Raw genomic sequence first — 12,853 nt, forward strand, 5'->3', positions numbered from 1 at the left:
AAATAAAATCAGTTTAGTTTGAATTAAAATGTCTTATGACAATTTGGAATTGCCTTCAGAAATCACAAATAGTTTGTTAGCCACACAGTCAAATTATGTGTTGATTTCTCAATTTGTAACTAGGAGAGTGTATATTTTGTACACTTCTCAGAGTTACATTTATTATGGCATTTTGCATGTGAAGAACATAGGCATGCAGGCATGTAAACTGTCCCTTTAACATCTCACTTATGACTTGAGCGTCCGATCTGTTTTTCGTTTAATTTCATTGATGAGAAGACACCACGCTCACAGTTAGGCCCAACTCATCTACGATTCCAACAATTCAGAAAGTGGACTTTTCACCTTTTCATTTAAAACAAATTAATCAAAGTGAAGTAAATGTTGATACAAAAACTGATCTGGACGTTTAAGTCCAAGCTAAATTGACTGCCTTCAAACTGGGACCATTCATAAACAGACAGGCGAGTGGTGAGTTTGGAGAAAAGGCGCAGCCCACACACCCTGCATAATAAAACACATGGTTTATTATCAATGTGATAGAAATGAAATCACTGGACAATTATAAGCATGTCTACCCATCATCATCATCATCATCCTCATCATCATCATCATCATCATCATCATCATCATCATCATCATCATCATCATCATCATCATCATCATCATCATCATCATCATCACCATCATCTTCATCTTCATCATCATCAGCACCTGACAACAGCTCTAGTGGAACAGAAATAACATTGTTGGATGAGTCTCACCCCCCCCCCCTCCCCCCCTCCCTCACAAAGGTCAAATCACAGATAAATAGGCCCCTACTCCGCACCTATTTACACAACCATTCATTTAAATTAATATAAATAAATATTTACACACATAAATTAAGAACCCTCACTCCTTATCATATGCAGTCACAGACAAACCTGCTTCACAGATACAATGTGTTGTCGCCGGCTCTCCGTTAAAAACCCACACACTTGGACACTGAAGCACGCGAGTAGGCGTGCGTCCACGTGTATACAAAAAACACGAGCAAAACTGGCGAGCGTACACATACACACAGTGTTGTGGATCCGCCGGCTCAGTCTCACAGGATGCAGCTAGAGGGGTGGCGGAGAGAGCAAAATGGACGTAACAATAGCAACCAGCATTTCCTGGTGAGGGGGAGGGGGGGGGGGGGGAACGCAACACAGATGAAAAATCCCTCTGCGGCGCTCTCTGACACTGGCCCACGGGTGTCTTATTTGCTTCCTCTTTTTTTCTCTCTGGGAATCTTCTCCTCCTCTTCCTCCTCCTCAGCCCTGTGTGTGGTATAGGTCAGTCTCAGTGGCATAAAGCTAGAAGTAACGGTGTTAACGGCTCTGTGTCTGTCTGCCTCCACTCTGCCTCCTCGTCGTCCCGTCCACCCCCCCCAAGGTTTCATTTCCGCTGCTTCTCGTCTTTGTCTCCGGCCTTGTTAGTGGCCTCGCCGTGCCGGCCGCCGGGCGGGTTGTTGTTGTTGAGGAACATCTTGTCGAGTCCTTTGAGAGCCTCGCTGAGGTAGTTCTGGAGAGTGGTGAGCGCGGCGCAGAGAGCGGGAGAGCCGAAACCGTGCGTGATGAAGGAGAAGTGGGAGAGGCAGCTCTGGATCCCAGGCTCCAGGATGTGGGAGGGACGCGAGTTGCCCAGTGGAGTCCTGTCCTGGGCCAGCAGGTCTGTGAACTCCTTACACAGCTGTCTGCAGGGAATGGAGAAACATGGTATGTCAGGGATGGAGTATAGCATATTGCAAAATCCTGAGTTTTAACCACTTAAACCCTTTACGTACTGTACGTCATAGGCCGAAAATAGCAGTTCTACGAGCTCACAACACATCGCATTGCTAGTTTGTAGATCTGCTATTTTTGCCAAGAGTTTGGCCCTCACACCTGATCTGTTTTTTACTGGAGAAAACAAGGCGGTGCACAGCCTAGGATATTGCCACCTACACAGCCAGTTATGCCCAACATAGCTTATTTTTTATTTGTGTTAACGGTATTTTACTGTCCTACCATTGAAAAGTAGTATACAGAGAACCCCAACTCAATCTCTGATGTCTTACAGAACTGTGTCTATGGTTGAAAATAAAGAAATTACATGCTATCATAATTCTTCCCTGTTTTCATAGAGAACTAATCAATTTGGAGAACACAGATTTAGAGATTTACGTTAATATAAAAATGTAGCACATCTCTCTTCTATGGCCAAAAATAGGTGCGTTTAGGGTGTAATCGGTTAGTGCATGTTATTCTTCTATTAGCACACTGACTATACTACCAAATTCCAAGATTAGAATCACACTACTTCAACCAACTCACTCAGTGGCAGGTACATAGAATGTTAAAGCAATACATTAAGTTTCAGTATAGGCTGCAGGCCACTCCTATAGCAATTGTTATTTCTTAATGCATTTACAAACACCATATTTGGTGTTTGGTGTCCAATTTAACGATTCATGGACTTTACCGCCTTAAAAATGTTAAAAGGTTGAGCATTTAACATAATTGTAGTGATTTGCTGTATTGGTCCCACTTCATGCTTACACTGTTGCTGTGTAGAATTTGAGAGCACTGTGGTGGTAGTTGTAGTAAAGTGGATGGGGGGGTGGGAGAGGGGACAAGGCTGTGGTGGTAGTTGTAGTAAAGTGGATGGGGGGATGGGAGAGGGGACAAGGATGCCACTGTAAAATACCATAACCACATGAAGCCTATAGTGTCCCTATCAACGCACAATGTGACCAAAATGTGATTTATAACACATAACTCGGATGGCGCTAAGTCTGCTCAAGCGGACTTCGCAACGTTTGGCACGGCAACCCGCTAGCCTAAACTCACTTGGCGGTGCCTCCCGTGGCTCAATTCCGTTTGAGATAGCATGCCTCCATTGTCTAAAGTTTCTAAACTGTTTTTTATTTTTTTTTTTTTTTCACATCGTCAAAAACATGTTGAAAGAAAAGTCAACATGTGCCTTCCCCCCCTTCAAATCACAGTTTGATGTTTTGTCAATAATTTTGGGGGGAGACAGTATTGTCCCTATTCTAGGGAGAACTTTCTGCAAGCAAGCTTATAACTCATCGCAACGTGACAAATCGGCTGTTTTTGAACGACGAGATTTGGTGTAGACCTGGGGGACCATCCAGAATAATCCTAAATCCCTTAAATATTAAATCTATAACACTACATAGACAATCTGATATTTTCCCCCCTTTAATTAGCCTCGGTCCCAGGCTTACTCATCTGCGAAGAGAAAAGCCTGGTCACAACCAGGATACGATATTATTCCGACCAATCACAACACTTGTTTCATTCACGGAGAAAGTAAACTGATTTGTAAAGCATCAACGTCATTTCCTTGAGCGGTACTTCCGCCAAAATCCTGCAACTTCCGCCCAAAACAAATGATAGCCTCTACAGCTTAGGTCTTGCCCAGCGTGCCCTTTAATATATAGGCTTATATCTGCTTGTATATGTTGGTAGAGTATATAAGATCATTCTACCATTACACTTACCACTCGTATGTCCAAAATGCAGTATGTATAAGCAAAACACATATGTAGCTTAAATTATGTAAACTCAGACGTATAAGCTATACTGTACACCAACACATACACTAAACATCACCATTATACTCCTTGATAGTATACGCAGTCATATTGTCAGTGTTCATTTAACTCTGCAGTGTAAAATCTTTGTCCATTTTTGTCCTATATATATATATAAAAATATATAAAATAGAATATTGGTCCTATTCAGTGACTGGACCATGTATTTACACTATATGCTTAAGCGTTACTACAAAGCACACACCCTTACAATTACGTTTTCAATGTGACATTTGAAAGCTGCATCTTCAATAAGGAGTCTACAACTTTAGGGGAATTGCCCACTACAACCAGAACACTGTTCCTCTTTGATAGATTTTAGGAAGGAATAGTCGGGAAAACAACCTTCTACCTCACCATCATCCATCCTTCATGTTAGGGCTGGGCAATATTGATATAGTTATATCGATCTCTGATTTTAATCACTTACGCTCCATTTTATACTTTCAAAAATGTTCCAAATCTTCACAAATAGTGAAAAATAGCTGATCTCCAAGCTTGCTGATAGACCATCGTCTTACACAAACATTAAATTCCCATTGACAATGAATGGAGACTTTTCGTCATGTGGATGAGCAAATCAGCAATATTTATCCTACACAAAGTTCCCGTTGACAATGAATGGAGAATTTACGTCATGTGTGTCTGAGCAAATGGACATGTTATGTCATAATGACGTATGATGATAGGAGTGCCCCTCACTTCACACGGGGAGTGTGATTTTAGCTATTTTGGAAAATATTTGCAAAATGTGAAATTTGCATGTGAAAATATTATTGTCACAATAGCGATATTTGTAATTAGGTCAAACTATATTGTGATATTTAATTTAGTAATATCACCCAGCCCTTGTTAAATTTAAACAAATCACCAAATGAACTTATAGGCCTCAGAAATTTTGGAATCACAGACATGCACCCCCCCTGCTCGCTCTCTCTCTCTCTCTCTCTCACACACAGGCGCACGCACCCCTATAAGCAGCCTAGGGGCAGAGCTACAGCGATGAGTGACAGGCTGGGTTGGGTGAGCCCAGCTGGGGTTAGGGGGTCGGGAGTAGAGAGGAGAAGCTGCCACCCCAGGGCTACACTCAAGGCTCCGACTGTTGTTTTTTGACGACTTGAAACACTCCACTGCTAAATAATGAATTTTTAACAGGCGAGTACCAACTCACCACGTTGGAACAGGTTCGGATCTGAGCATCAAACGTCCACACTGCTCAACACACATGGTGTTGTGTATACATAAGAAGAGGTGTATGAGTGTGCGTGCATGATGCATGCAAGTATAGGCAGGCACATAGACACACACACACACACACACACACACACACACACACACACACACACACACACACACACACACACGCATGCATGCATGCACACGCATGCACACACACACACACAGATGGGTGAACATATAAAGTACAAACCGTTTTTTTTGTTTTGGTATCTTATTGTTCTGATCAGAACATTCTGTTTTTATTTTCTTTAAAGTTTCATGGGCAGAATTATTGAATAATAAAATTGATAAGATAAGAATTTTGTGAAAATGTATGTGATAGACGGAGTATACTCAACCCAGAATTATTCAAAGACTGCTTAAATATTCAAGAATTATTGTCTTTTTCCTTATAGGCTAAATCAGTTTGTAGACCAAATCACTGATTCAGATAATCAGCGCACCAGTTAATTTACTCAACAAAGCAGCCATATGGAAACTAAAGTGTTAGGCCTATTTTTATTTATTTAGGCCTATGTGAACTGTAAGTTAAAACCTTTAAAAATGTTGCCCATCAAACAAATCTCATGGGAATAAAGGAGGATTGATGGAGGACAGGCTATGCTATACACTGACTATACCAATGTGTATAGAATGAATTTTAATTACACAGTGTCATGGTGTTAATTGGTATTTAAAGAAAGAAAGAAAGAAAGAAAGAAAGAAAGAAAGAAAGAAAGAAAGAAAGAAAGAAAGAAAGAAAGAAAGAAAGAAAGAAAGAAAATAAAAAGGGGGAATTTAACTTTCAAGGCAGGCAGTGATCATTTTTGGGGGGATTTTGTATCGTAGATGCCAGGGCCTATACCTGACCTATCTCAAGTTTCAACTCACCAATCGCATGTGACCGAAGAAAAAAAATCACTTCCAGTTTCCTTCAAAGTATAAAGTCCATTCGTTGTAAGTTTTGTAACATGGATGTAGGCTATATGCAATATGTGGCCTATAATGCATGTGTGGGTTTGTATACTGTGTAGCCTATACGCTACATGCCATCTGCTACTGCCTAGTATACATAGCCTATATGACTCACTTTGTTGCCAGTAGCATGTTTTTCCGCGCGTGGAGCTCGTTGGGGTCCGCGTGCTGCCGGTTGAGGTACTCGCTCACGGCTTTGGTGGGAAACTCCGTCTCGCAGATGTATCCGAAATCCCGAGCCAGATGGACCGCTTCACCTGAAAGGAAATTGTGTGTCAACGACGGCACATATTTGATGGGCACATATAAGGCCTAAATCTACATTCTGCCTGGAATGCCAAAATGGATATAGGCCTATATTCGATTGTTTATACTGGCTATATATATTATTTCAAATGTCATTATATATTTCTCTAGCGAAGTTGTTTGACAATATAGTGTTTTAGGTTATTATCTTATTATCTATAGGCTGCTAGTCTATAGCCGCTATAGGCCTAAAAGCCTATAGGCTATAATATACCGTACCTTCTACTAGAGATGTCAGTAATGTGACATTGGCAGCCTTGCGTCTTCCAGCGGGTAAATTCAGTCCAATCTTCTCCAGCTTCTCTCTCAGAGATCTTCCACCGTTTTTGGACTTTGCTCTATACGAAAATGAAATTAATTATTTAAAACGTGTGCGACACGATGTGGGTTCAGTTTTATAGCAGCAGGCGTGGTGGTTAAAGAGGGCCCGCATGCATTTCTTACCTTCTCAGCACGCCTCCCAGCAGAGAGGCGTTGAGGCACTCGGGTGGGGACAGTCTTCTCTGCACCTCTCCCACGGTCACTTTGTACTTGGAGGTGGAGCTGAGCAGGGACAGGCGGCCCGGCACCGAACAGAACACCTCGTTGATGTTCACGTTCAATCCGCCCATCAGGCCGTCCTTCCCCAGCATCAGAGAGCCCATGCTCTTCATGTGTGGCATCGGAACTGAACCAAGGAACAAAGGTCACGACATAACGTTACGTTAGCCTGTATCTCATGTTGTCTCTCTGTCCCTCATGCTCTCACGCACGCACGCACGCATGCACACGCTCTCTCTCTCTTTCTCTCTCTCTCTCTCTCAAACTTTGATTAGCTGGATCGTGAGGGCGGCCTCCTCCTCCTCCTCGACCTATAATGAAGCACAGCTTGCGCCGGGCATTTACCGTTATTTAATGTCGCGAGACATTCCTCATTACGGTTATCGATCGTTGATTGACTCGCGCTTCCCAAATCCCAAAGTCGCATTAACCACCTCCCCGTCTCTTTTCCACGGCCGGTTAAGATCCCACCGCGAGAAGCTTCTTCATCCGATCCGTGTTAATGCTCGCGCTAATGGCGTGTAAAAGCATGGCAGGCATGCATGCAGGCGTCGCGCGGGGCCAGCCCTGTGCGAGGGGTTTTGATGGCTCCGCGGGGGATAATACCGCAGATTAGCTTCTAAACGAGCTCACGAGATCTCCGTGAGCGGTGCCATTTATTACATCAGCGGCTTAAATGCCCCGCGGGGAGCTTCACTCACTCAACACCCCGTAACTAAATCACCGCACATCATCAGAGAGAGGACCCCATGTCAAACACTCAGGCACACTTTGTGACACACTCGGTGCCAAGTGGGTGCCAATCCAACCGAGCAGGAATATCAGCATAACTCAGTGGTTCTCAATCTCAGACCGTCAGACGTATTCATGTCAAGGATCCCTGAATATATAGCTTAGTTCATTTGGACCCCCATGTCACCACCCCCACAAGAGATTTGTATCTCTAGCAGATCTACATGCTCACAGTGCATGATTGATGCATGCAACAGTGAGCTTGTGGGTCGGCTATTGAACAGCCAAGCGTATAGTTGAAGTGGTAAAACTGATTCAGATGCTTTTTCAACTAATTTAGCTGTGGGCCCCATGAGAACCACTCTCCTGTCATTCTTGAATCAAATGTTCATTTAAAAGGCACAAATCCAACACAAAACCCAAATCTTGCGTGTGTGCATGTGTGCGCGTGTGTGTGTGTGTGTGTGTGTGTGTGTGTGTGTGTGTGTGTGTGTGTGTGTGTGTGTGTGTGTGTGTGTGTGTGTGTGTGTGTGTGTGTGTGTGTGTGTGTGTGCGTGCGTGCGTGCGTGCGTGCGTGCGTGCGTGCGTGCGTGCGTGCGTGCGTGCGTGCGTGTGTGTGTGTGTGTGTGTGTGTGTGTGTGCGTGTGCGTGCGTGTATACCTTTCTTAATTACTGATTGATCCAGGATGCTCATTCCGTTGTCATCGACCTGTTAGTCAGAGCAAAGATGAACATATATACACAGCATTAGAATTTCACTGAAGAATAATCGTATAGTTTAACCTTTCTGGCAAATAATTGGTCATAATATGGACATGGGATTCAGTCAGCAGTAAAACATTATAGGCCTATGTATTGCACCATGGGAGCATCTTTATGTCGTTAAAGTTCTTTGATATTAATGTCCCCGACCCCCGTGACTGTGGGCCGTCAAATCCGGCTGATAGTTTGGATTGAGCTCATGTGTTGCATCTTTCTGTGTCTCATGAACCTCTTCTAAAGTTCTCTAGGAACCATTATTTAAATCATGATCATCATCTTGTGAATTAATCAAGTTCCTAATCACCTATATGCACTGCATGGGAGCCTATCATAATACTAATACTAATACTAATACTAATACTAATACTAATACTAATACTAATAATTATTATTATTATCGCAATAAGTGGTAAACAAAATTAGAGCCCATTGCCATTTATATATATATATATATTTTTTTAACAGCAATTATTTGGCTTATGGCCTCAATTCTACAAAGCTTATAAAGCAATATTATACATTTCACAAATTTGTGAAATGCAATTCAGTTTATTGTGCACAATTTGTATCTTTCAATAGGCATGCAGTTCTATTAAATACTTGGTAATAATAATATGCATACGCATACGGTAGCATATGATAATAATAATAATACTGTATAGTAATAATAATCATAATCATAATCATAATCATAATCATAATCATAATCATAATCATAATAATTCTTATTATTATTATAATTATAATAATAATCATAATTGTAATAAAGAAATCAAGTCTGGTGTTCTGTGTTATTAAATTATGTCAGACAAAATGTGTAAGTCTTTCTCATTCAGTGTTGTTTATTGTTTGTTAACATGGCATTGGCTAATTCGTGTGTCAGTATAGTACAACATCACATTTGAGCTCCATTTAGCAATTTGAACCTCAACCGATATAACCAATATGGAGATTGTGCTATTGTGCCTCTTTTAAGACCGTTTTGTTATCTTGAGGCCATTTGCATTATATGCTATACAGTGGTGACCCCGTCCGTGCACAGCCCTGGGGGGGATTCCAGTTCTTTGCCCATATACCCTATGAATGATACATCATGGCAACATTAAATTATATACATTTTGTGATTTTGGTCAACCGTTATTCGGCATTCCTTGTAGATTAATTACAATCAATTGTAATTAACTTTCAATGCATTATAGCCTAAATATAGAAATATAGCCTATAGGCCTATACCAGCATCAGAACCTGCAGTGTCACATCGTTTGACAATTGCATATGCAATTCCTGAACGTTGTCTTATCGACAGTCGTTAAATAACGTTGGAAATTGTGTATAGGCCAGTGGTTCTCAAAGTGGGGTCCTTGACTCCTTGCCCTTGGGGGGTGTTCCATAATCCAGGGGGTCCCGCTACAGTATCATAATCAGTTTAGCTCGACTTCTCCTCTTGTTGAAACAATCTTGCGCGTGTGTGTGTGTGTGTGTGTGTGTGTGTGTGTGTGTGTGTGTGTGTGTGTGTGTGTGTGTGTGTGTGTGTGTGTGTGTGTGTGTGTGTGTGTGTGTGTGTGGGTGCCAAATAGCTACATGATTTGGGCCGGGGGTCCTCCTTGGACTGGTCATGAAAAGCTTGAGAACCACTTTAGGCAACCCAACCCATAATGTGTAAGCCGTGATGACCACATGCATGCACAGTTGCACACTGACCTGACCATCGTCCATGCCGTGCAGGCCGTGCAGCAGTCCATCGGACATGCCGTGCTCGAGTCCCGGGTGAGTGGAGTGGAGCAACACGTCGGGCCGCCGCACGCCACCATAGTCCCGCCGTGGGTCCAGTCCGGCCAGCTGCAGCGAGGCTCGGGGCTGGGCCAGCAAAGAGGAGCTGTCCATGCGCTCCCCGGCCGTGTCCTGTCGCTGCCGCGCGCCCCACGCGCCCTGCTGCGTCTGGTGCAGGGAGTTGAGGGAGTAGGGGTCGCTGACATGGGAGTACGGGTCCTGGCTCTGGTAGTGAGCTAGCGGCTGGTACGGAGGAGGGAAATACGGAGGCTGGAAGTCCGAGGAGGGCGCGTGAGAGAGCGGCGGTGCGCTAGAGTAGGGTCCCGCGTGCGAGCCCAGCTGGGACAGGCGCGAGCTGTGGCTCGGGACGCCGTCATGCCGGTCCTTCGGGAGGCGAAGAAAAATCAGATGAAAGGAAATAAATGAATGAACCCGTGGTGAAAAGGACCCAAACGTCCTGCGTGGACACAGACAGCCAGGCCTGCATGGAGTGCATGCCTGGGACACCATAAGCCATCTCACACAGCACATATATAGCCAGTTCTGCATGCAAACTTAAAAGGGTGTCATATAAGAACAAAGCATAATCCGTCCAAATGAAAGCCTATGACGGGTTACATGCGCCATATAGACAAAAAAAGAAAAAGAAGAAGAAGAAGTTGCATCAGAAATTTTAATTCTGTTACTTTGTGCAGAACGAAGGCAAAGCTAATAATCAGCACATTTTGAGATAAACTATATAGGCCTACACATTCCGCAGCCACAAAACTCACCGTGGTGGAATATGAGTGGACTAACATCTGTTTACCGTCTTGCTGTCTGCGCTGCCAACAGAACAAACCAACCGCGGGCTCTAGCCAAATAACGGCAAGCAGTGGGACTATTATATTATACTATAATAGACCAGTACTAGAACACCGGAAACCACGCACAGAAGCACGGGGTGCAGAAATTCATAACATAAACGCACAGACAGGATTAATTCCAGATTCTTATTTTTTTCCTAGTCTCGTATACAGAACCTTCCTCAGCCCGAAGCTCGCGCCGCTCCTCTGTGTGCGTGTGTGTGTGTCTCTGTGTATGTGTGTGTGTGTGAGTGCTCCCGCCTCTACCCCGGTACGGTGTAATTGCTATTCATGACTGAGACTTACAGGAATATTAATGCGCGCACCACTAGGCAGAGGACTGGCGACACACCAAGCATGAAAGCTCTCGCGCAACCCCGAGTGACGTTTCACGCGAAAAGACAGTGCGCGTGCAGAAGGAAGGAGAGAGCTGTCTCTCTCTCTCTCTACCAACCAGGTGCCAAAATCTACCCCCCTATACTGTCCAAAAGTTGTGCATTTTGGGAACCTTTTACGCTCACACAATTGGAGCAGGAAAGGAAAGCGCACACTGGCATAATATTAAAACTATATGTCCCTGGAACTTGAAGCCATCAAAAAACAAACAAATAAAGAATATGCAAAAATAGCAAAAATGTCCAAACTTGGTTAAACTTTATCTCCCCAAATTGCTCCTCAAGCCAAGCATGAAGCAAAATCAAACTTTTAATCAGCCCTGGTAAACCACAAACCGCAGGGACTTTTGTCTATCTAGGCCAGAATAACCGACCCAGCACACCCACAGCTGTTTTTGACAGCCTGCTAAAACACCCACAACAAGTGAAAGTAACCGTGGGGGTGAAAGGGGACATGCGTCACGCATGCGGCATGTCCCTTTCAAGCATACAAATACTGTGTAGGTTCTTTTCACCGGTGACTTCTCGACTCGCCGGACGCCAGTTAAAACCTAAACAGTGCTAGTATTATTCCGTATAAGTGCTCCATAGTCCTCCACCGTCACACCGTGAGAGAGAAGCCATGTGCGGCACGAGACATGGGCGTCCCACCGAGATGATCCAAAGGCCTCGCCACTTGCCCTTTCTCCGCTCTTTGTGCTCGAGCCCATTCAGCGCGAGCCTGATGCATAGTTTCACCCAGCGCGTGGCACTTTTCTTTTTTAATAGTTCTGGGACCAAAGCCAAATGATTTACATATAGTTCTTCTGACACATGCTTCGTTTCTAAATCTCGGCTAGATTTTGATTTATTTATTAGACAATTTAAGTGTTCGACTTTTTGAGGGAATTGAAATAAGGCATACCTTATTTTCTTTGAAGAAATACAACAAAACACCGTAACCGTTAAACAGTGACATTTTAACCTAAAATTATTCACTTATCTATACTATAATAATAATAATAATAAAATAATAATAATAATAATAAAACGAATTATCTAGGCTAAGGACAACATCTCTTGATTGGTTTCCAAAAAAGTGCACACTAACTGCAAAATAATCAAGTGACACTCAAACAAAAAATACGAGTGGATATTCAAATATTGGCACAGTGTAGAGTACACTATGTTAATTAAATAACAATTCATGCATTGTAAAATCAGGGATAATTTCCAAAATACATAAGCAGCTGGACATTACCTCATAAATATCTTCATACTTGACATTCTCAACTAGCTTCCACAGCATGGTCGCTCTCTGGTGTCTGTAAACTGAATGCACCCAAGTGAGAGGTGGATGCCTCAACTCTCTCTCTCTCTCTCTCTCTCTCTCTCTCTCTCTCTCTCTCCCTCTCTCACACTCATTCTCCCTCTCCATCTCTTTGTCTCTCTCCGCCCCCCTCCATGCAAGCAACTGAAGCAAGCAGACCTTATGAATGGGAAATCCCTATATAGAGTATTACTGGTGATGTGGGGAATGCATGGATAGCTTTTAGGGATCATAAACTATTGTACTGCTAATGAAATAATTGTCCATGTAAATAAATCAAATGAAATATAAGCACTATACAAGACATACACCTGCCTGGGGGTGCGCAACTTTGGTGATGCTTTGAACTTGTAGCAGTCAGGCCAGTCAGAGATGCATG

The 12,853-nt window shown here is 43.2% G+C and overlaps 1 protein-coding gene across 1 annotated transcript; it reads right to left on the reverse strand.

Moving 5' to 3' along the window:
- Positions 1–1,422: 1,422 nt before the first annotated feature.
- tfap2b (transcription factor AP-2 beta) lies at positions 1,423–12,477 on the reverse strand (the record flags this gene model as incomplete). The annotated part of the gene is made up of 7 exons (XM_079525797.1): positions 12,406–12,477; positions 9,851–10,309; positions 8,054–8,102; positions 6,566–6,788; positions 6,341–6,459; positions 5,931–6,072; positions 1,423–1,720 (listed from the first exon to the last, which is right to left on the reverse strand). The coding sequence occupies exons 1-7, from the start codon at positions 12,451–12,453 to the stop codon at positions 1,423–1,425; spliced, it is 1,338 nt and encodes a 445-aa protein (XP_079381923.1). The 5' UTR covers positions 12,454–12,477.
- Positions 12,478–12,853: the final 376 nt, after the last annotated feature.

The sequence above is a fragment of the Electrona antarctica genome (genome assembly GCF_951216825.1).
Source record: "Electrona antarctica genome assembly, chromosome: 17".
In the NCBI taxonomy this organism is placed as follows: Eukaryota; Metazoa; Chordata; class Actinopteri; order Myctophiformes; family Myctophidae; genus Electrona; species Electrona antarctica.